This window comes from Chelonia mydas, chromosome 14, assembly GCF_015237465.2.
Source record: "Chelonia mydas isolate rCheMyd1 chromosome 14, rCheMyd1.pri.v2, whole genome shotgun sequence".
In the NCBI taxonomy this organism is placed as follows: domain Eukaryota; kingdom Metazoa; phylum Chordata; order Testudines; family Cheloniidae; genus Chelonia; species Chelonia mydas.
The window spans coordinates 17,419,535-17,443,152 of record NC_051254.2 but is presented as its reverse complement, the minus strand read 5'-3'; the positions used below and the strand labels follow the sequence as shown (position 1 = coordinate 17,443,152).

The following is a 23,618-nucleotide window of genomic DNA, read 5'->3' as shown; positions in this document are numbered from 1 at the left end:
GGTTCTCCCGTTAGCGTAGGTAATACACCTCCCCAAGAGGCAGTACAGTAGCTAGGCTGATGGAAGAATTCTTCCATCGACCTAGCGCTGTCTACATCAGGGGGCTAGATCAGTTTAACCATGTCACTCAGCCGGGTGGATTTTTCACACCCCGACTGATGTAGCTGGGTTGATCTAACTTTTTAGTGTAGATCTGGCCTGAGTGTGTCCACATGGCAAAATGATACCTGAGCTGCTGTGTCCGCACTGGCTCTATGCTCACTCGTGTGTGGGCCTAAGATTTCTGGGAGGCATAACCAATGGTTCTTAGCACTACAGTAAGCTGGGCCTCTCTATGAATTCTTTCCCAATTGTCTGAAAACTTGTTCATCTTTTCTGAGCACATGGTGGAATGATGGGGAAGCATTGGAAGACTAATGGCACTTGAGAGAAGCTAGGTGTCTAACGAGTTGTACTCACTACAACTATAGCCTATGTCCCCAGTGGGCCAGCCAACTTCTGTTAAACACACCATTACATTGGACTTACTGGGTTTTGTGTGTGGATGGGACTTGAGTTATAACTCCAGTTAGCTTAGTGCTTTAGCTCAAGCTGTAGCGTCTTATGCTATTGCTTTTAAGATCCTGATTTCAGTCTCCAGTGATCACTAAGACAATAGTCAATATAGCATTATGGGAACCAGAATGTTTCAACCCTTTAATTAGAAGCCTCCGCTTGCTTCTATCATATTGTGTATCTGGTTGATATTTTCACTGGTAATTTAGTAACTATCCCGTCAGAAGGGAAAATGACTTGGTGATGGGGCTTGTCATCACGAAGTTGGAGGCAGGAAACTGGGAGCCAGAGCGCCTGGCTTCTGTTGCTCAGATCGGCCACTGAACTACTTGTGACTGTGCGTTGCATAACTTGGCAGCATGAGTTGAGGTGATGGGCATGAGCAGAGGTCTAACAACTAGACCGCAATGTCTATGTTATAGATGCTGTGAATTCGTAGAAGACTCTAGCCACAGACTGTGGCTAACTTCTTTAGTCCGCTTTGAAAAACCTCAGCCTTGAGTTCCAGGATTCAAAGGCCTTGTAGAATTTCTCTTATGCTCACAGGGGAATGAGGAGCTGGGGTGTGTCTGAGCAAGGAGCATCTTGGGGGGGAATGTATTAAAAGTTCTAAAATTTGAAACTTGCCCAATCTCTTCTATCCCTTCTTTGCTGTCACTGTAGGACACAGGGAGAAGGCTACTTTATGATCTGGACAGTGGGTATAGGATTCCAAGAGAGTATTGTTGTGACTTGGAAACTTTAATGATTATTTTTATTGTTTGTATTACCATAGCACCTAGGAGCCCTTGTCACAGACCAGGACCCCATTGTGCTAGGCGCTGTACAAATACAGAACAAAGATCCCTGCCTAAAAAAAATTATAAGCTAAGTATAAGACAAGAGACAATAGATGGACAGATGGTGGAGTACAAGGAAGCAATGAGACATTATTGGTCAGCATGACAGACAATGGTTCTTGAGTTCGACGCTGTACACCAACCTTCTTTCCACTGCTTATGCAATTTGCCCCCTCCCCTCAGGGGTTTTCAGGCTCTGATTGCAGACAGCAGTTGCCATGTAGTCTGATCGCTGATGGCTGTTTAAAATCTGGGGTCTCTGGGGCAGAATGAAGGGAAAGTGTTGCCATTGTGTGTTATGCAATTATTACAGTCTCACCCATCAGGGACGACCTGGGCCTTATCACTAACACACACACACACACACACACGCACAATTGAGTTTTTTCTAATCCTTTCCTTTTGTGCCCATTATCTTGTTTAAATATTGTCGTTCTTTTTCCTTTCCTGGAAACCACCAGGGCTCTGATAGCCCCTTGGGTGATTGCATAAAGGATTCTTGGCTCCTAGCTCTGTGTGCTATGCTTGCATGGACAGGGAAAGCAGAATGTCTGTGTGTTACTTGCTTGTGTGTTCAGATTGTGCTGCTGCCTCTTGCCTCAGTTCAGACCCCGCTGGAGATATTGGCCACCCCCTTGTTCTGCAATGGCCAGAGGATCAGCCGTAATGTGTTTCATTAAAAGCTGCCTTACCAGTGCTGCAGTTCGGGACGTGAAGTGTTCAGTTCATGGTGCTGATGTCATATGCATTGTCATTAGGCCCTGCAGTGGATTCTATACATTGTATAGAAAAAAGGGACTTACTAGGTATGGGCTTAAAAACAGACTGCAAATCCTTTGAGTTCATGGGCATATTTGTATCTGAACTTTGTACCGTGGTGCCAGCACAACTGCCAGCCATGACTGAACGTCCTGGAGATTTCAAGTTCCCGTCTGATTCCATTGAGATCGGTGCTTTGGATTCTGGGTGCAGCTCTGAGCCTGAAACTCGGCCCTGGAGATCTTGCAGATAGGCTTTCCTATGAGACTTCCAGAACAGCCTTCCAGTCAGGCTGATCTTGGGGTATCCTCAGCCTTCCTCATGGGGTATCAGCGCTTCTGGTCTCGACTGGAACCTGGAAGTAAAAAACAGACACACAAATGAAACCTAATGGGATCAAAGTGACGTGAACTGCTTCAAATCTCCAGTTCAGTTTGAGCTTTAGGGGACTGTTCAGGGAGGGACTGGAGGCCATGTTATTTGAGCCAAGCTACTTTGCTCATCTTATTTTCTCCCTGGAATGATCAACTATTTGGGCTTGCCTACACAAGAAATTTGCACCAGCTTAAGGTGTGATTTTTAAACTAGTGAAAATGGCTGTGTGGACACTTACTTCTGATTAAACCAGGTTTATTTTGGCTTAGTATGAGTTGATTTAGGAACAGCTTTAACCTAACCAAAATGAGTGTCCACACAGGGTTTAACACTAAATGGATCTAAAAGCTAATTTAAGTTAAACTGGTGCAACGCGCGGATGCAGACACAGCCTTTGGGTATCATTTTCTTGGAGGGGCAGGGGATTTTATTAGCATTTGGTTATTGATTGGTTCAATTTGGCAAAAACAGGACAGCTCTGGAAATCTGTGTGTCCTGCTGCTGATCTGAATGTTTCTAATTCTTACAAACCACCCTGCATTCCTAGGATCCTCGTTTGGTTTAAGGGTGAGGCAAAGTAGCTGTTGATGCATTGTCAGTGAGCTTGCACAGAACCAGGCAAGGTTCGTTTCTGCTCAGTTATGGTAGGGATGCATTTGGCCTGTTCTGTCCTGGCGCACCGAGAATGGCTGCTGTCTCTTTTTGTCCTGCCAGCTGCACTTGATGCTCCATAAACATTCAGCTCCCTTCTCTTCACCCTCCAACCACAGAACGTGGGCTCTAGGGTTTGGGCTCAGAGCCGGCTCCCCAGACAGGGCTCTGCTCAGCTTCAATTAAGCTGTGCGCCTGTGGGCAGAATCTGTCACGCTGAAGCTGCTTTCTGCTGCTTTGATTTCAGCATTCAAGGTACAGGCCTGTGCTGTAGACCAGGAAGGAGGAAGTCTCTGAAACACACACAATGAAAGACATTCATTATCTTTTTGCTTTGTTTTTCCTGTGGTCTGTGCTTGCTACAGGGAAGCCCCAGACATTGGGGATCAAAGTCTAGAGTCCCCTGCTATCATAATTTGAAAGCTTGAGGGGTTGTTTTCTGTATATTCACGGGCAAAGTTGACTGATGCATCCATAGCTTCATGCGACTGCAATGAAGCACAGATGTTCACCTGCTAGCAAATACACTGCGATAGTGTGGGCAACTGGCCAAATGGACTTTGAACAGAAATAGCAGGGAGCGGGGCAGGGGCGGTGGGGTGCATCCTAATTGTATCCAGCGTCAGTGGGAGATTCACTGTAAACAGCCCCTGGCATTACAGATCTGGCCTACAGACCACAGCTACAGCAATGTCATTCTTCTCTTTCCATGGAATGAGTCAGGTACCCCAGGACTCTGCCAAGCAAAATGGTATTTACACTGGTATCAGACTGCAGACCAGAAATCGATCTAGCCAAGCACAACACAGCCAGGGGAGGGGCAGCAGCCTTAATTGGCTCCTCATCAATTCCCCTGCACTTGAAGCTGTTTTTGAGAGGTGTCAAGTATCAGGGGGTAGCCGTGTTAGTCTGTATCCACAAAAACAACAAGTTTCAGAGTAACAGCCGTGTTAGTCTGTATTCGCAAAAAGAAAAGGAGTACTTGTGGCACCTTAGAGACTAACCAATTTATTTGAGCATAAGCTTCCGATGAAGTGAGCTGTAGCTCACGAAAGCTCATGCTCAAATAAATTGGTTAGTCTCTAAGGTGCCACAAGTACTCCTTTTCTAAAAACAACAAGGAGTCCGGTGGCACCTTAAAGACTAACAGATGTATTTGGTTTTTTACCCACAAAAGCTTATGCCCAAATACATCTGTTAGTCTTTAAGGTGCCACCGGACTCCTTGTTTTTGTTTTTGAGAGCACTCCGATGGCTGTTGGCAGGACGCACATCGGCAGGATGAACCCAGGGCTGCAGCACTCATCAGCTGTTAGCCTGTGGCTGCAGTCTGTCTGTGAGAGCATGCTCTGCCAGGCACACTTGCGCTTTGTGAGCGTCCCTGACCCTCCAGGGAAGCTAGTTTCCCCCCCCCCACACACCCACACCCACCCCATAAAGGGCCCCTTCTCAGGGCAGGATTTATAATGAAGACTGATTGATTGCTGTGGAGAGCAGTGGAGGTTATTGAAGATGGAATAAGCTGGGTCCCTGGAGGAGGACTGGGACAATAGGTTTAGTAAGTCTTAATACTGCAAAGCTAAATTAATTTCTGGAGCGGTTTAAACAAAAGTGTGTGGATCTCAAGCAAATCTACATCAGGGGAGAGAAGGATCTTCCAGGAGCTGCCTGGTTCAGAAGGGCAGGGGATGGATGAGGTACATGTTGCTGGCTTGGAAGGCTGGTCTGTTGGGAGGGATTGGCTCTTGCTTTAAATACATTTATATAGTAATGTATAAATTCCCACAGTGCCAAGAGTGAGCCTTGGAGAAGGGAGCCCTCTGTTTATCCCCAAAAGAGGCACAGCATAGGTGCTGGCCATAGGAACATCCCGCTCTCAGCCCTACCCCTAGTTTAGAAGTGGTGCCTCCAGAGGCCAGAGTTATTTTCCAGGCCCGTTCAGGCTCTGGCCCCTATGCTGAGCCTGGTGGGAAGGGAGGACAGTTTTGTGGTTTTCTGTGGTGTGAAGAGAAATGCCTCCCTTTTTAATGAAGCGCCGCGGAGCCAGGGCCAGCTCAGTCTGTACTTTACGTGAGCTGTGAATTACCTTCATGCCATAACAAAGATAACTCCTGCGGTTTTAAACATGCCACCCCCACCCACCTCACTAATCCCGATGAGGCATGCACAGAGGGCCCTGGAGTGGAGTGTAGACCTGGTGAGACACCGATGCTATGTCTCCATGGTGCCACAGTGCAGACTACAGGGGTGTGAATTGCGGAGAGCACCAAAAGGTTGTGCTTTAATTGTCCTGCGTGGATGCTGCTAGCACGGACTAAAAGGTACTTAGTTTGGGTTAGCACCATGTTCTTCAGACAGGACTACATTAATGCGAACTAGGTACCTTTTAGTTCATGCTGGCAGCATCGACATACCGCAGTTACACCGCAACATTTTAGTGTGCTCTAAATTCACACCCCTGTAGGCTGCACTGCGGTGGAGGGTAGACAAGCTCTGACTGATTCGTGTCCTCTAGAACAGCAGTTCTCAAACTGAGGTCTGCGGATCCAGGGGGTCCGCGAGTCATGTGCAGGGCTGCTGTTCAGCCGCGCACAGGAAGTGCTGGGAGGGAGCGGGAGGAGCGGGGACGGGGGAGAGGGCGGAAAGAGGCGGGGGGGTGGAGTGGCAGTGGGAAGAGGTGGGGTGGGGTGGGGTGGGGCCTTGGGGACAGGGCTACCAACAGTCTAATCACACAAACCCAAACACCCTTGCCCTGCCCCCACCCTTTCTCCAAGGCCCCGCTCATTCCATCCCTCCTCCCTCCATCACTCGCTCTCTCCCACTCTCACTTGCTTTCACTGGGCTGGGGCAGGGGGTTGGGGTGCGGGAGGGGGTGAGGGCTCTGGCCAGGTGGCACTTACCTCGGCACAGCAGGGCTAAGGCAGGCTCCCTGCTGGCCCTGGCCCCGCGCTATTCCCGGAAGCAACTGGCACATCCCTGCGGCTCCTGTGGGGTAGGCAGGTGGCTCCGTGCTCAGCTCCTGCCTGCAGGCACCACCCCCACAGCTCCTAATGGCCTCAGTTCTTGGCCAATGGGAGCTGTGGAGTCAATGCTCGGGGTGGGGGCAGCGCACGAAGACCCTCTACCACTCCCAGGGGCCGCAGGGACATGCCGGCTGCTTCTGGGAGCAGCGTGGGGCCGGGACCAGGGCAGGCAGGGAGCCTGACTCAGCTCCACTGCGCCACCAGACTTTTAGCCCCTAAAATCTCCCGGTTTGGCTTCAGTAGCCTCCAGGAGATACAGCCTGGTTCCGGGAGACTCCCGGTGAAACCAGGAGGGTTGGCAACCCTATATTGGAGAAAGGGATGGAGTGGGGGTGGGGCCTGGGGCTGAGTGGGGGTTGAGCACCCCTGGGGAAAATTAGAAGCCAGCTTGTGGGTCTGCGAAAAAATTTAAATCAAAATGGTGGGGGTCCTCAGGTTGTTAAAGTTTGAGAACTGCTGCTCTAGAAAATCAGCTCACCTTTTCAACTCTTATTCCAGTCCTGCCCCTTTCCACAGGATAATGCCAGCTGCGAGGCAGTCAGCCTGTATGGTCCCTGTAGGGAATGGATGCAATGGGACGGAAAGAAACACAAGAAACCAACTCCTCAACAAAATAAGAAGGGGAAGGGCTACAAAACAACAAGGATCACCTAATTTATGGGGAACAAAGAATGCAAAAACAGGACCTGAAGTGCAGGTCCTGGAACAAAATGAAGGAACCAGAAGGGAACATTAAGCAGAAAACCTTGACAACTCGCATTGTTCCATGAGAGACTGTGGGCAGCCAGACACTCAGGAAGCTCTGTGAAGGTTACCCAGAATGGCCAGCAAGTTAGCAAGGCAGCCCTGCCTCCAATACCTAGAATGCGAGCTCCATCTAGTGTGTGCTTCGAACACCAGCCAATTGTCCTGTGAATCCAGGCACCCAATTTCCTGCTCACTATGCTGTTTGTCACTCAATTTACATCACTGGAGTTATTCCTGACTTACACACCCCAGTGTAAGCAGAAGAGAAACAGGTTCTAGGTCTTCTCCCCTAGATCTCAGTTCTGTCAGCTAGGCTCTATTTTTCTGCTGGTAGTATTCATTATCATTCTATATCCTGTGTCTTTGGAGGGGAAAACGTGGTGTTCTATGTATGAAGCTGCTTCTAAGGACGAACCTGAAATATATGAGAAGACCCATAACACTTCCTATTGGTCATTGCCTCTCCCATTTTCCTGTGGATGAAAAGTTTAGAGTGGAATTTTGCTACTGACGTGTCTGCCTAAAGCCCCAGTGCAGCAGAAGTCCTGCTGTGCTGTGGCTGCTTCCGTGCTGGGGAAGGAACACGGTGATGTTTGCAGGCTTTGAAGAGCTGGCTGCCATTTCTCAGCCTGTCCAAACCAGGAGGTCTAATGCAGGCCACTCATCTGACAGGTGCTTTACCCTACTGTACTAAGGAGGGCAATTTTATTGCTTACTCTGGGAGTAGTAGGGTTGTTGCCATCTCTCATGATCTTATTGAGTCTCAAAATGGTTTCCTAAAGCCCCAGCTCCTGGAGCCATGTGAATATGTGAGAATCTCAGCTTTCATTAAAAATAAAATAAAATAGAAGGAAGCTTCTATCCCTTGGGTTGTAGAGAGAAGTTTGGAAATGGAACCCAAGGGCACCCCAAAGGCTCAGAAGCCAGAAGATAAAGAGAACCCAGAATGTATTATTTTTTAAAAGCTCATGATTTTTGGGAGTCTGGCTAATTCCTGAATGCTTGGAAATATCGACTTTGCTTTGCCCGCTCTTGAACTAGGGAAAGAGCAGAGCTGGCAAACTGTTCTCATGCTGTCAAGCACAGTTCAGCATTGGCAGGCTGGTGCCAGAATAGACTAATGGGCGATTTCCAAAGGTGTAACAGTGCTTAACTGTTCAGGTCCCAACTCCCATTGACCCTCAGTAGGAGTTGGGTGCCTAAATTCCCTTTGTGCCGTTGAAAATCTCCCCCAGGTGTCCTAAATGGGGTTCTCCATCTCTAGCTGCAGCTCTTGAGAGACTCCTTCACCAGCGGACCCTTGGGGTCACATGGAGTGAAGCTGCACTTGAATACACCAGCTCTGGAGTTAATGGAGTGCTGCTCCTTCCCTCGCAGCTCTGAAACCCCTCCTTTTCCATAAAATAAACCCGGGTCTCACTAGAACTTCTTTACACTCCCTGCTTCAACTGCCTTCCCTTGTAATTTATGGCCTGCTCTAGCTCCCACTGAGGTTAATAGCAAAACTCCCATTGACTTCACTAGAAGGCAGTCCAGGCCTACACCCCTATGTTTATTCTGTGAAGCAGTTGACTCTTGTTTTTGTCCTCCCTTAGGTAGGGCCTTGGTTTGCTGATGTCCTTGCCAGCGTACACAATATCCCCTTCTCCACTTCATTAACTCCTTTCATGACTTGCAAACATCTGTTAGGGTACCTCAGAGTTAGGGGCAAGGGCAGGGACTGGGTTTTATGTGTGTTTCAGGGCTCAGTTTAACACCTCAAGGAGATATTGACAAGATGTTGTCAAGCCGTAGGGCTTCGGATGGTGAAAATAATATAAGAAAATCACATTGCTTGGTACTTTGGCCCCATCAATGGCTCCTTGAGGCATTAAAAGCACCCAGGATAAAACTAAACCCAAGCAAACGATGAGAATTGGGTTTACATCATATTCCCCAAGTATTCTTGAATCTGGGCTCCTGCTGGAAATGAATGCTCACTTGCATGGTCTCCATGTTTCCTGTGGGATTCAGCTGACATTCTCATATCGTTTCCTCCTGACTTAGGTCCTACTTCAGCTAGGCAATTAAGCGCATACTTAACGTTAAACACTGGCATTGGAGTCGAGGGTTTCAGCATATGTTTAAAGATAAGCGCCTGCTTACGTGCTTTGCTGAACCAGAGCCTTAGATTCTTCAGACCTTTTTCTCATCTTTATGTTGCCTCCTTCCCAAACAGCTGTCACCTGCTTGTTGTTTGGTAACTGATATAGCAGCAGATGTTCCCGACCCAGGTCTAATAAGTGTTTTGTATACAGAGGAGGATTATCCAATGGTTCGAGCGTTAGCTGAGCATTGGGGTGACCTGGGTTCACATCCATTTTCTGCCACAGACTTCCTGTGTGACCTTAAGCAAATCACTTACCCTCTCTGTGCTTCGATTACCCCCTTAAACTATGAATAATAGTACTTCCCTGCCTTGTGGAGTGTTGTGAAGATAAATACATTGCTCAGATACTAAGGCAATGGAGACTATATAAGCACCTGAGATATTTGTGTACAGTAAGAACGTGGCTTGTCTTGTTTCAGATATTTCCTTTGTGTGAGTGAGATTCTGTCCTCCTCGAGTGGCTGCGGCCTGTACTTTCACCAGCACTGCTACTGAAAGTGTCAATGTTTCATGTATAATAGTCTGTCTGGAAAAACTAAACCCTGGCCCCAGTCATTCAGCTGAGGGGGATGGCTGCTTCTGAATACTTCCTATGGCTGTGACTGTGCTACCCAGAGACGCACATGGTAAGAAATGTGTGAGGGGTATATATTTGTACGTAATGCATTAGGTTCCGCTTCGGAACACAGTACACGTATCTCTGCATTCTCTTAATAAAGCAGCATGAACCTTACACTACACAGCCCGTGAGCCAGAGGTGTCAAGAAAATATTGGTCTAAAGCATCACTAAAATGTTGTTTGATTGCTTTCTGTTAATCCGACACATTTTTAAAGCTAGGGCTGTTTGGTTAAGATCACTGTACTGGTGGTGTTGAAGCAGCAGTTCCAAGATGTGACCAGTAATGGGGGGGGTGGGGTGGCAACGGGACAACTGAAAAAGGCATCTCTGCTGAAATACATTCAAAAAGTCCCTCAAAAAAGCGGTTGGAGTATGTAGCATCTATGCATGTGCACATCAGACGATCAGCATGGAACCAGTGCAAGAAAAAGCATCGGATCGTCCTCTCATAATGACCCTTGCTTTTGTAACTTCTGGGTGTTTATTTTATCTAGCAATGAAGCCACACGTCCTTAAAAAAAATCCTGCTGGTACAAAATGCAATCGTTTGTTTGCTTTCTCCATGTATTTTAAGTCTGAGTGAACTTGATGCTTATGAAAGTGAGTCCTGGTAGCTAGGGCCAGAAATAGAAGGGGCAGGTTCTATGTAAGCCTCTCTCCTAGCAGTCTACCACTGTGCTCCGTCTTGATCTGTAATACTTCCTGCTGTCCCAGGCTAGGACCTGTACCCACTTCCGCCCAGGACAGTGGATTAATCTTGTCCTCCCTTTCGGGGTATAGTTAACTGTCATTTCACAGTCAAAAGCACCCCAGGATCAGTGACTGACTAGGATCCGCATTAACTTCACTGGATTTCTTTCTGTGGAGGTTCAACCAGTCCCATGGGCTGATAGTGGAGTTCCCATCATTGCTGGACAAGGCAATTTTTCCCTGGGGCGAGGTACAGAGAATGTCCAGCAAGGAATGTTGAGGTTTCTGTGTCTCCTCCTTTGCAAAGCTTCTGTGATCCCCTTCATAAGGTCTTGGAAGGCCTTGAAATCATTGGCATAGGATGGTGGTTGGGGTGTGGGGTGTGATACAAGGTTGCAGCTTGTTAGGAGATGCCCTTGTTATCCCTTGGCCATGTATATTGCTATGGGTTTATCCCCTGACGATATTACTACTCAAAGTCCTGAACAAGTTGAAACAGGAGAAATTTGTAGCCATCCTCACAGCACCACTGTGGCCAAGGCAGGCTTGGATCCCAGAGCTGGTTCCACATGTCCCTGCAACTGGCTCATTCTGACAGCAGATCTCCTCACCCAGGCGTTGGAATCCATCGCGCACCCCAGCTGCTCATCATTTCACCTCAAGGCCTGGCTATAGTTGGCTCTCTGGCCTAGAACAAGACTGCTCCCCAGAAGTCCAGCTCAATAATAGGAAACCCACTATGAGGAAAAACAGCCTAGAGAAGCGGAAATGTTGTCAGGTTTGGTGCGGCCATTGATCTATGTCTCCTCTCAGACATTCTTCCCCTGCTGGTGCTTGTGCCTCTCTAGGTTGCTCCTATGGAATAGGACCCAGAGTCAGTGGTTGCTGCTCTTGATGTGCTTTCTTATATAAGCCCTTTAGAGGGCACCATAGAGGGCACACAAGTTCCAATAAGCCTACTGTGGCATGGCATAGGGAAAGGGGGCAAAACACCATGGTTGTCGTTGCCAGGTGTATCTCCTGCTGGGAGTTTCTTCCTCTCGGGGTCCATTTCAAGGGAGGGAGGCTGCAATGGGAAGGTGGAGGAGCCTTGTATCGAAATCTCAGAGTCAGATGAAGTGTCATCTTCCATGTCCATAGAAGGGACATGCAGTGCTGATACCTGTGGTCATGTTGGTACCAGGGGCTGGTGAGGGGCTGGTAACCTGCTGAGGTTGAGATTTCGCAGGCGGATAAGTCATTTCCGGAGGATAAGTTGGTATCTGTCAGAGGAGCTTGTTCAAAAGGTCTGTGCAGGCCCACTGACCATATCAGTACTGGAGGATGTTATCTTAGCAGAGTGGGGTAAGACTGAAGGGTAAGTGGATTCTGGAAGTAAGGCAGCACTAGTGGGTGGGAGGATGGGGATGTCTCTTGGTAACCTTCAGCAAAGGTAACTCAGGATCTTTCAGGATCCAAAGATTCATGTGGAGAGGAGCCTGGATGGTAGCAGGAAGTCTGGGGTCCTCAGGAGTCAGCACGTCGCGGGTACTGGAGATGGCACTGAGGAGTGGCTGGGTGCTTTCCTCCATGTTCTCCAGAAGATGATACCAATGATGATTTGGCCTTGTTCTTAGAAGAGTCCTTGTGCTTTGGAGGCGCAAGTCCAGTGCCCATGTCAATGCCACTCAAGGTTGGTTACTGGATGTACCTGGCAGCACTGGCATGATCTTTTTAACTGGTGCCCAGGTCTCGGTACCAGAGGGAAGTAGATGCCTCAGAGGTACCCACACCGGGACATGAGGTTTCCTTACACCTAGTCTTCCTTGGATTCTCATTCTGGAGAATGGGATCTCTTCTTTTTAGACAGTTTGGACAACTCTGCAGGCCCATGGCTCTTTGCTTACTGAAGCAGGAACAATCACTGGGACTCTCTGAGCAGCCAAAGCTGATGTACAGGGACTTGGACCACAGGGATCTTAGAAAATGCTCCATCACCAATAGATTTAGTCTGTCCCTCCTCCCTAAGTTTTTGAGATCTGCTTTTGAAACATGAGCAGACCTTACACTTGGAGGGAACGTGATGCAGGGGATGCAGCTTGAATGCCTGTCCCTGAGGGGAGAAGACCTGTGGTAGGTCTGCCAGGGTTTGAAGCCTAAGATATAGGGCATAACCCATTAGGAGAGGCTGTAGATGGCAGCCCAGAATAGAAGAAAGGCTCAACCTAAGCACAAAGATGAAGGGAAGGGGGGAATTCCATCCAAAGCACAAAACTGATTTAATAGTGAAAAAAATTAAAGAAAAAATAAAAAAAATCACAAGAACAATAAGAGAAAAAAGCAGCAAGCCCTGTGCCTGTAACAGACACTTCGATGCTCTGTCTCAGGTTGCAGGCAGTTGAGAAGGAACTGGAGCGGGGGTGGATCCGCCGCTCCCTATCTACCTTCCTACCAGAGCAGGAGGATGGGTAGGATGCAGGCACTGTCGTTGCTGATGAAAATCTCCAGCACAGAGTGCTTGCAGCCTGACATGGAGTTCCCATGGAGACAAGAGCTTGAAATAAAACGGAAGGAACTTGATTTAGCTGATCAGAGAGAAGACGAAGTGGCAATGTGATTGCAGTCAGGGAACGAAGTCTCTGATACCGGGGGGGGGGGGGCACTGCCTTAGCAGACAAAGACCGAACAAGATCCCAGGGCTGGAGTCTGCAGTCAGCAAAGTTCAAAGTGGAAAGAAGTTGCACATGTTTAACAGGGAGGGTAATTAGTCACTGGAACAGCTCCATCGGGTAAACCTGCGACTGCAGTAGCACAGGCCTTCATTACACTTGCCCTAGGTCTAAGTAATAATGGCGGTTAGCCATCTCCTCTAGGACGAGGCTGCAGTTACTTCTAAATGGGGAATCTCTTCACTAGTAACATTAATCTACTTCACTGAGCACCTGTAGCCGCCCTTCATGATGGGGGAAAAAAAAGGCTCCGTAATTATGGCGAGAGAGTTGGTTAAGTTAAAGCAAAGAGGCATAGCAGACTCGGGAAGGGGCAAGATGGCTTCTCTCAGCCCGTTTTGCAAATGGAAGCAATGAACTGAATAATATCCAGTTACCTAGCTGTAGAGTACAGCAAGCAAGAGGTCCGTGCCCAAACAAAGGGACATCGGTATGAGTGGAGGCTTAAATTAAATTCCTCTGGGATTTTTTTTTCTCACAGAAGTGGGTCGGTCAGAGTTAGGCTGCTGGTCTCAAGCCAAAATGTGCACAGAGGATTAAAAGACTAAATCAAATCTAACCCACTGAGAAAATAAATGTTTTTTTTTTTCTGATTGGTTTCACATGTGCCCCTTTCTGGCCTTCATCTTTGTTGCAAATTCCAGTTTGGGCAAGAGCTGCTAGAACTTGATATGGGTAACAATTCTTATCAAAGGTATTTGTAACGCCTGCGGCACTGTCATCGCAGAGCAGCTTGCAATCTCCGGTGAGGAAAAGTCCCGAAGCAGTGTCCATCAGGCACTTACATGCGTGCGAGGCTCTGAGCTAAAGGAACTTGCCCGAGTTCACACAGGATGCCTGTAGCCTTGAACCCAGCTAGCCCAAGTCCTAGATTAGAGCCTAACCCCTGGACAACCTTCTGCTCCAAATATCTCTCGGTCACACCCATCCTTTATAAAACACTGCCGAGAGAAAGGATGGGCGCAGTCGTGCATGGGCAAGGGCTGAGCTGACAGTGGGGGTGTTTTGGAATGCTTAAGGGGTAGACGAGGGATGTCCTTGCAACATTACAGCCTCATCAAATTTATTCTAATGCTAGCAGGTGTGTGGCTTAGTTACCCCCTAGACACTGGGAGGGTCTGGTCCTTTCACCAGTCTCAGACAACCTGGCCCAGTGCACAAACCTGTTGAAATTGCCACTTTGTTACTGAACTTTCGTTAACTGATGCTTGTTGGTCTGCCCAAAACAGTGGTCAAATATGGTTGCTAGCAATGTTTGACTGAGGGAGTTTGTTTATTGCTCAGAACAGCTGCAGCTTGGTTTCATAACATTATTCTACTGCTTTCCTATAGCATCCTGAAGAAACTCCAGCCCCTGTGGGTCAGACAAGGCCAGGTTAGACCTATGTAAGTAGTAGCCCTACTGAAACAAAGTGTGGTGAGTCTGCTATCAATGAGCCCATGGGTAATATTAAGCCAATATTACGTCCAACCTACACTTGTGCATAATAGCACTAGAACAAATATCCCTAAAGCACTGTTGGGTTTAAAGGTAAGCCAGACCTTTGTATAATACACTTGTAAGAGCTGCTAGGCGTAAGAGTGTGAACACTGTATGTGGGAAGTGATTGTGCATTGCCGGGGGGGGGGGGGGGTGCAACTATTTACTATACACACCTAATGTGCAAACAATGAGTGGGAACCCCCAGCTGTTTGACTTTCCTTGGGCCATGCCTCATTGGCCTTACAGCTTGCTGATGAAAACATCTTACTTGGTTCATAACACAAGAACAAGGAAGCATTTACTGAACTCTAAAGGTGGCATATTTTAAACTGATAAAAGGAAATACTGTTAATTCATTGCCACAGGATGTTGTGATTAGCAAAATCTAACAAATGTAATGGATAGTTAAGATTAACTGTTGTAACTAAGCTAATCTTAACAAATTTGAAAGGGAGGGATATGAATCCCTTTGCTTCAGGATTTAGAACCTGTCTTAACGATGCAGGGTTAGGAGACCTGCATGGCAGTCACTTTATCTCACAGCTAGTGGGGAGGTATTACTCTGAACCGTTTGCTGGGGGCTATTGTAAGAGCCCTTCTTTCCATAACCAAGACCTTGCCATACTTACAGCAAATGCAGGCCTCAAAGTGGCAGCACAAAGTTATTTGAAAGGGCTCAGTGGAAGAATTTTACTTTAGTAGCTGCAAACAAGAAAAAGTCCAACTAAGAGTGCATTGAGGACAAACCCATGAGCTGGTGTTTGGGAATGTGATACAGCTGGTTGCTGGAACCTGGTCAACTAGTGCCTGTGGCCTGATTTTAATGTGGAACATTACACGCAGACAAAAGCCAATGCTTTGGCAATAGTGCCTTTAAATGCAGACGTGATTGTGCTGTGCACCAGCAGGTGACACCACAGTTGCAACAGGGAGCACAGTGAGCTGTTCCTTCAAGCTCCAAGCACAGTCAAGCATACACCGCCCCCCCAAGGAGGCAGGTTATATCCAACAGCTCCCTCGCTCCCTTGTATGTCTTTTGAAGGATAGGGCTGCTGCACCAAATGGAGCTCAAGGCTGCCCCCCTAAGATCAATGAGCAACCCACGTCAACTGCAGGGCTCAGACCACCCAGTCTTGTACAGCACCAAGTATGTTATTAGCACATTAGTAAACAGCCAAGTCTCCATCTTGACATAAATCAGCCATCCTCCCCGAGCCCTGTAATTATTGTGGGCCATAGCACCCTGTTAAGCAATGAGCCTGGCATATGCTCCATTTTAAGAGGCTCTTGCTGGGGGACTTTTGAGCACCCCTGTTATGGGAGATGGGTTCTAGGGCAGCGAGCCAGAGTCTGTCAAACCCCTTCTCCAGCATTTTCCATAAACCAGGTCCATACATTGGTCCCATCTGGAAAAGGGTAGCCAGGTATGGTCCAGCATCAGGAGTCCACTATACCGCATAGGCCCAACTTTCAAAGCTGCTGAAGTCACTGGAGGGCCAGGTGCACAGCACCGCTGGCTGTCTCACAGGGTCTGGCTACACACCATTCTGCACCTGAGCTCCAGCCCACGTGGCAACTTCAGAGCTCTGTCCATACAGCTGCAGGCTTGCACAAACCCTGCATCTCTCACCCTGGCCTGCAAGGTTTGCTCCAAAATGGTGTGTGGCCATATCTACAGTCAGTGAACAGCTAGCTGTGTAGCAGGAGCAAGGGAAGCTGTTTCAGTTAAAGGGTGTTCAAGCTCCCCGCACCTTAGTTACGCTAAGTAACTAAGCTTGTGGTTCAGCCTGAGCTGTGACTGGTGTAAGTGGGAAAACAGGCAGCCTATCATGCTGACCAAGACAGTCATAATTTTTATGATCATGTTGGTTTACAATTGGGAAAAGGATTAAGGGGAATCCATATGATGAAACTTCAGTTACAGCAGGATTATTAAAGCAACCTTTGCTTTGGGAAGACAGGCAGTGGGGGTGGAGGGGAGCGAAGTCTCTTTTTCCTGTTTTTTGAATGTGAACACTCAAAGGGAAATACAAGATCAAAGTAGACAGGATCACGCCCTTGTGGTTTCATGCACCAGGATGGGTAGCAGCTGTGTAAGGCATAGTCTTGCACCAGTGTTTGTGAGATTAACGAACAGTATCACAGACCCCTGCCCCGCAATTTCGCACTCAAGGGGAACAACTATACTGATGTAAGTTACCTTTACATTGGAATAACCATTTTAATGAAAAAACAAATCACATCCCTAACCAAACTTTTGGTAAAACTTAGACCAGCTCTAAGTTTACCACCGGGTTTACCTCCAGGTGGCAGGCAAGAGATATTCTTTGCTTTAGAATCTTTATTTAAAATTTACCTCAGCTTTTGCAAAAGACTTGTTACAACTGATGAATGACAGTCTTCATAGGTCACTCTTGTGACAAAAAAGTGCAGGGTAGGGTGAATGGAAGAAACCCCTATTACTGAACTTGTTCAGGTAGCAAACAATTTCAGTTTGTGACAAATGAGCCGCATTCATGTATACATGCCCATTTGTACTTAGTTTTGTTTCTTGAATGAACTCTGTCTCAAAGAAAGCCTTTTGTGAGCCACATCTACTACATCAAAAACACAGACTATATTGCAATGCATTGGATCTGCTGGTAGAGTAGCTACTGCTCCAAACCTGGAACAAACGATTTGGAAGCTATTTTCTCTCTGGTGAAAGCACAGAAGTAGTTTCTTTATATAGTGACAGATTTATTAGCGCTGTTTTATAACATCATATCCAGCTTTAACCATCATGGTTCCTCTTGGCTATTCACAATGCGGGTAGTCTGCAATACCAGAGGAAGATGGGCTGTGGGGTAATTCCTCTGAGAAGCTGGTTCCTATCACACTGTGTGAATTTCCTTTTGGAAAAAAGTCAACCCCTCCTTTCCAATACACCTTGTCCTTGCTCTCTAGGTCCTATGCTCCGCTTGGAAAACCCCATCAGTTTGCAATGACCAAGCCACATCTTGAAATAGGAAAGGTAAACCACAGCAAGAACTGAAGAGTACTCTTGTTGCCAGGCTTGTGGTAGCACTGCAGAACCCCACTGGGAGACGCTTAGACCCTTCAGCAGTTTCCACTGTACATTACGCCTGATTCCAAAGATTGCAGTTGCTACAGAGTCTGAGTTTTTTGTTTTTCAAACAGGTCACATTTATTATTGATAACAATAAAAAAATCTTTTAAAGACTGTTTCTTATTACCAGCAGTGAGGTAATATGTTTACAAAACATTTACAGAATTTGATATGCAATTCATGAATATGGACAAGAGGGCAGGGAAAGGACATTGGTTACACAGGGGAGAAAAGCCAACAGAATGGTCAGTGTGTTGGCAGAAACGAAGAACAGCAATATCACATGAAAAAGAGGAGACCAAGAGTTTTAAAATTAATCAGGTCTATTTCAAACTGCATAAGTCAGTCCTATTTGCCATAGCACTTCACTAAGAGGAAACTTTATCTTGCTTTTCTGGTGTATTAACCCCTCAACTGTTTGTGCTATCATGTGCTTTGAGTTTTTAAAAAGATGTATTCGACTTTGAGAAAACCCTCAAGTACCACTAACTAAAAAAACCCAAGAAATCTTCAGCCTTGAAAAGTGGCTGTAACTCAGAAAGGTCTACAAAGCCAGACACCTCAGGGCAGATGTGGATTGTTGAATGAAGCGGTTTCTTTACAGCTGTCAGCAAAATCGCCATCTGAGAGAGAGAGAGAGAGAGAGAGAGAGGGGACCATCTTCAAGGTAGAGCCCTTAGAAGAGGGGAAGTGCCCTTTGGCAAGAGGCACAAATGTCACTAAGTGAGTTAACGGTATAGTGCCTTTTCCGGCATTAGCTCCTCTGTGTCTGGGAACACTGGCTTCTGTGGATCAAGTATCAAACTACCTCTCTTCAAAGGAAATATCAGTACGCAGGATTTAGGTGGTTTATACAGCATAGTCCATATACAGTACATACACTGGCTATGGACCTGTTTAACATCTGGGCGGTAGAGTCCCTTTGTTTGCCCCAGCACTAGTTTGCCAATATTATTGGCAGCCAGTGAGAGAATCCCACCCTGCCTTGGATTTTAAAGGGAATTTTACCTACTGCAAGTTGAAGGTGCCAGACTGGGTTGATCAAGTGCAGGAGGGTGTGTTTTTCAGCATAGTTAAGCTGATTTATTAATACTGAGCTTTTATCATCTTTGTTAGGAACACTCCAAGCTGACATTGGCTTGCAAGTGTTGTGCTTCACATCAGTTTGTTTTTTCCACAAACTGGGATGTACAAATACTGTGCATTTTAAAATGTTTACTCGGAATTTCTCAGGGCTCAGCTTTCTTCAAACAGTGCAGCCTGTTATCTTAAATAAACCCCTAACATGCAATACTTCAGCAAATGTTTCCCCATGAGCAAAAACAAGGCTATTGCAGCCCTTGTAAGATCCTATCCAGCTAGCTATTAATGGTTGTAACAATACAGCAGCTTACTCCAACTGGATGAACAATTTTGTTTCTAGCAGGGGAAAGGCCTTCGACCAGTGGTCTAAATAAGCAACTTGTGCTGGGTTCCAAGCTGTAATCTTGGGTAATGCCAGGAGACTTATCAAATATTAACATTCTGAATGCTATGTTTTTAGCTCACTTATCAAAAAAGTGTTTACTCAAGATTTACACCTTCTGTGTGCCTTGGGGATTCAGCAGCTACTTGCTTTGGGGTAAAGAACCTGAGCTAACATCAGGTGAGTCCCCAAGCAAGCAGGACAGCTTGGGACCTATGTATTAGAGCGGAAAAAGATAATCCAGACAAGAACTTCACCACTGGTGATTGCAACAATGAAAGCAGTAGCCTAGGCAGGATTGGATGTTTTTTATGGTGATAAAGATCCTACTGCCCTGTTCTGTTATTTACCACCCATGGAAGCTGTCAAGTTCTGCTTTTCCTAGCGTACATGAAGCCAGAAAGGAGAATTTGAGGAAGAGCAAGTGCAGGAAAGGTTAATTGCTGTAGTCACGCTGCCTCCTGACTGATTTAAGGAGCCAGCCTAATTCTGCTTTGAGGAATGTGTTCACCTACACTCCTAGCATAAAGCAAATCCCAGTAAAATGAGCGCTTGTGGAGGGTAACAGGTAAGTGCAGTGGGTAAAAGGTGACTCCAGAATGAAGCGAGAAATAAACCAAGGACCCAATCTGGACCAGCCTTTGGGTCATGGTGCGGGAGAGCCTGCTCTCTGCCTCTCTCCTCCCCACCATCAGTGCTTAAAAAATAAGTTCAAGGAAAGGGCTACATTTGCTTTTAGCCCCTAAGAGTATGTCTACACAGGGATAAAAAACCCACAACTGGCCCAGATCAGTGGACTTGGCCTTGAGTCCAAGAGCTGGGACCTCTGCCGTCCCAAGGTCCAGCTAGAGCCTGAGCTCTGGGAGTCCAAACATCTACACAGCAGTTTTTCAGTGTGAGAGTCTGAGCTGGCTGCGGGTTTTTTATCCCTGTGGAGATATATCCTAAATGTCCAGAATTGGGACGCCCCAACAATGTGCACATGCAAAAGGTATTAGTGTTAGTGGCTTGCCCGCGACCCTGCTGTAATGACTTTCCATGTGCACGGGCCAATAGCCAGGAACTGCTTTCCTTGGTCTCTTAAACAGCAGTGCGAGTGAGTGGCAGTAGCAGGAGAGCCTGCAGCAGCTGGAAGATCACAGGCTATTCCATAATGTGGCAAGAAGGCAGGAGCCTTGTGTTTGCTTTCTAATGCACTATGGAATATTTTTGGTAGGATTGTTTTTGCTTTTTACCATCTACAGGCAATTTTTTAAAAAAATAATTCTTAATCAGCACATTGATTACTCTTTTCCTTCCAAGAGAGCCCTTATATTTTACAGTTAGGATTTGTGCAAGCACGCTTACAAAAATCTATGGCTGAGTTAGGGGCTAGGGTTAAAGTTAAAGAGACTGTCAGCTCGAACTTGAACAGAAACACGACGTTTAAAATTCAAACAGCTACTTTACTATCTATAAAAGGGTTTTGTTTTTTGCAAATGCCACTTGAATATGCTGTATTGCAGTCAGCTGCCACAGATGAGGGTCCAGCCATGTCATCCATTTGCTTTTCATTTGCTGTGGCACTACCTGGAAATCATGGAGCTGGAGTGGGAGTGGCTGGAAGAGGTTGTGGCAGCGCTGAGCTGGGAGAATCCACTGTGGCTTGATTCAAGGCTGGTCATAGATCCTCTGCAATGAGAGAGAAGTTTTAGGCTTCAGAAGAGGAGATTTAAGTTCTGCTATGCATCTTTAAGTGCTATTTACTACTCAACCTAAAGAACCTTCTATAACCTTAGTGTCAGCACGCAGAGGCTCTCATGTGTAACAAGAAAAAATACCATCTCTGGGCACCACAATTATATTTTCGGAGAAATCTGATGCACTTGATAGTGAGACTTAGAAGTAGTCTCAGCTAAGCACAGTACTGGCGCGTCCGTTAGTCTTAACTTGCATCAACTTTTAAGTAAGAATCCAGCAAGTCTGCTAAATCAAGTAGTGTTTCTGTGATATGGGTTAAGTCTTCAATAGCAACTAAGATGAGACCAACCAATTCACTTTCTCTTGTGGCGTACGCTAGTTATTTTCTTGGGCTACCTTCTATTTAGTCTCATCAGGCTTTATTTGCTTTATAGATTCTTTAAGTACAGTACAAGTGCACACAGCGTGCTTTCTAACCAAGGCAACTACAGCAAAGAATTTTGATTTTTCTTTAGTGGACTTGGCTTCTAGTATTTGCACCAAGGTATTATCAAGCCATAAAGCAAAAAGTAAGCTGGCCACAAAAAGAATGCTTGACATTGAGACCTTGACCAGACATACCTGAAATCTTCTGATCCTAGCACTTCTGTATAGTACATCACTTTGCACTTATGAGAGGAGACCTGTAGAGATGCCAGTACATCATCCACACGAGGCAGGTTGGTTGTAGCACAGGCAGGCATGCTGTGAAACTTCCATTGAAGAATATAGAAACCAGGCCATCTGGTCACATGAGACCCCTGGAAGCAGCAATAACAAATGGAAATAAACTTGTTAATACAATGTCAAGCATTTGCATGTTGGAGTGAAATTTATTGTTCAGATAGCAGGAGACTGCCAGCATGCATGTAAGTGTTTTCAAATGCTGACATTGCAGCTCCTCTGCCCATTAATGTTACTGGCCAGACTTTCCTGATACTAGGGGCCAACAAAAAGTTACATTAGAAATTACAAACAGACCTTCTCACCTCTCTTACTGCTGAGGTGTTAAAAGTAAAACACAAGGAACTTAAAATCAAGACCTCAGCTCTCACGAGGTAAATTACTTGGGACCATCATGATCATCTTAGTCTGACCTCCTGCACACCACAGGCCACAGAATCTCACCCACACACTTCTGTAATAGGCCCATAGCCTCTGGCTCAGTTGCTGAAGTCCTCAAATCTTGATTTAAAGACTTCAAGTTACAGAGAATCCACCATTTACTCTAGTTCAAATCAGAATGTGACCCAGGCTGCAGAAGAAGGCGAACCCCCCGCCCCCCTCCGGCTTTCTTCCAATCTGGCCTGGGGGGAAATTCCTTTCTGACCCCAAATATGGTCATCTGTTAGACACTGAGCATGCAGGCAAGACCCACCAGCCAGACACCTGGAAAAGAATTCTCTGTAGTGATTCAGAGCCCTCCCCCTTGTCATCCCTGGCTGATAGAGATATTTGCTAACAGCAGTCACAGATGGGCCATATAACATTGTCAGCAATATCACACCACCCCCTCCATAAACTATCAAGCCCCGTCTTAAACAAGTTAGGTTTTGCCCCAACTACTCCCGTTGGAAGGCTGTTCCACAATGTCTCTCCTCTGATGGTTAAAGCCTAAAACTTATGGATGGCCAGTTTACATTCATTTGTTCTTGTACCAACACTGACCCTTAACTTAAATAACTCCTCTCCCTCGCTGATATATTTATAGACAGCAATCATATCTCCCCTCATCCTTCATTTGGTTAAGCCAACCTCCTTAAGTCTCCTCTCATAAGGTAAATTTTCCATTTCTCAGATCATCCTAGTAGTCCTTCTCTGCACCTCTTTCAGTCTGAATTCATCTTTCTTAAACATGGGAGACAAGAATTGCGCACAGTATTCCGGATGAGGTCTCACCAGTGCCTCATATAATGGTACTAACACTTCCCCATCTCTACTAGAAATACCTTGCCTGATGTATCCTAGCATTGGATTAGCCTTTCATGGGTGCTTCACATTAGCAGCTCAAAGTCATCCTGTGATCAACCTATATGCCCAAGTCTTCTCCTGTCACATCCACTTTATAGCAAAAAAAAATGTGTTAGTCTCTAAGTGCATGACCCTGAACTTTGTACTCTTAAATGTCATCCCATTTCTATTACTCCAATTTTCAAGGTTTTCCAAATCATCTTCTCTGATATTATGGTCCTCCTCCGTACTGGTATTATCTCCCACCTTTGTCTCATCTGCAAATTTTATTTTAGTGAGCAGCTGTCTCTCAAAGCAGTGAAGCTAACCACCCCTGCAATGTCCCCATCTTACAGGCGAAACTGAGGCACAGAAGAGGTTAAGGCCAGTATTTTCCAAATTTGGACACCTCAAGTTAGACAACTTGAAGAAATCAACACCCATAGCTTCCAGTCAAAAGCAGCTGTGGGTGCCCTATACCTCTGAAATTCAGGCCACTTTGTTTAAGTACATAAATATAGCATTAGCAGCCTAAAGTTTGGACCTAAGTGTCACAGCCCAGAAGAGTCAGGAACAGAACCTCTGAGTCTCAATTTCCAGGCCCCATCTCTAACCAGAGAATACCTCAACCCCCCTAATGCAGACATACATTGCTTGGCTATCCTCATTTCAGAAAGCAACACCATCAAGGCTGCTAGACTAAGAATGTGACTTACTGGCTGCTTTTGGATTCAGGTGCATTTATGGTTTGTATGTATTCCTTCAGTCTTGCTTGTC

The 23,618-nt window shown here is 46.3% G+C and overlaps 1 protein-coding gene across 15 annotated transcripts in view; it reads right to left on the bottom strand.

Moving 5' to 3' along the window:
• Window positions 1-2,447: 2,447 nt before the first annotated feature.
• Window positions 2,448-23,618, bottom strand: part of SEC14L1 (SEC14 like lipid binding 1) — a 109,053-nt gene continuing 87,882 nt past the window's right edge. For 7 of the 15 annotated variants that reach the window (XM_037914580.2, XM_037914587.2, XM_037914581.2 and 4 more), the window contains 3 exons: window positions 21,474-21,652; window positions 20,742-20,843; window positions 2,448-2,508 (listed from right to left, as the gene is read on the bottom strand). In XM_037914580.2, the coding sequence (XP_037770508.1) occupies window positions 2,463-2,508; window positions 20,742-20,843; window positions 21,474-21,652 (327 nt within the window). In that variant the 3' untranslated portion in view covers window positions 2,448-2,462. Of the gene's footprint in view, window positions 2,509-3,414; window positions 3,473-17,759; window positions 20,844-21,473; window positions 21,653-22,840; window positions 22,953-23,618 lie in introns of those variants that run through there. The other 8 variants (XM_027834651.3, XM_043527594.1, XM_043527597.1 and 5 more) reach the window with 4 other exon arrangements.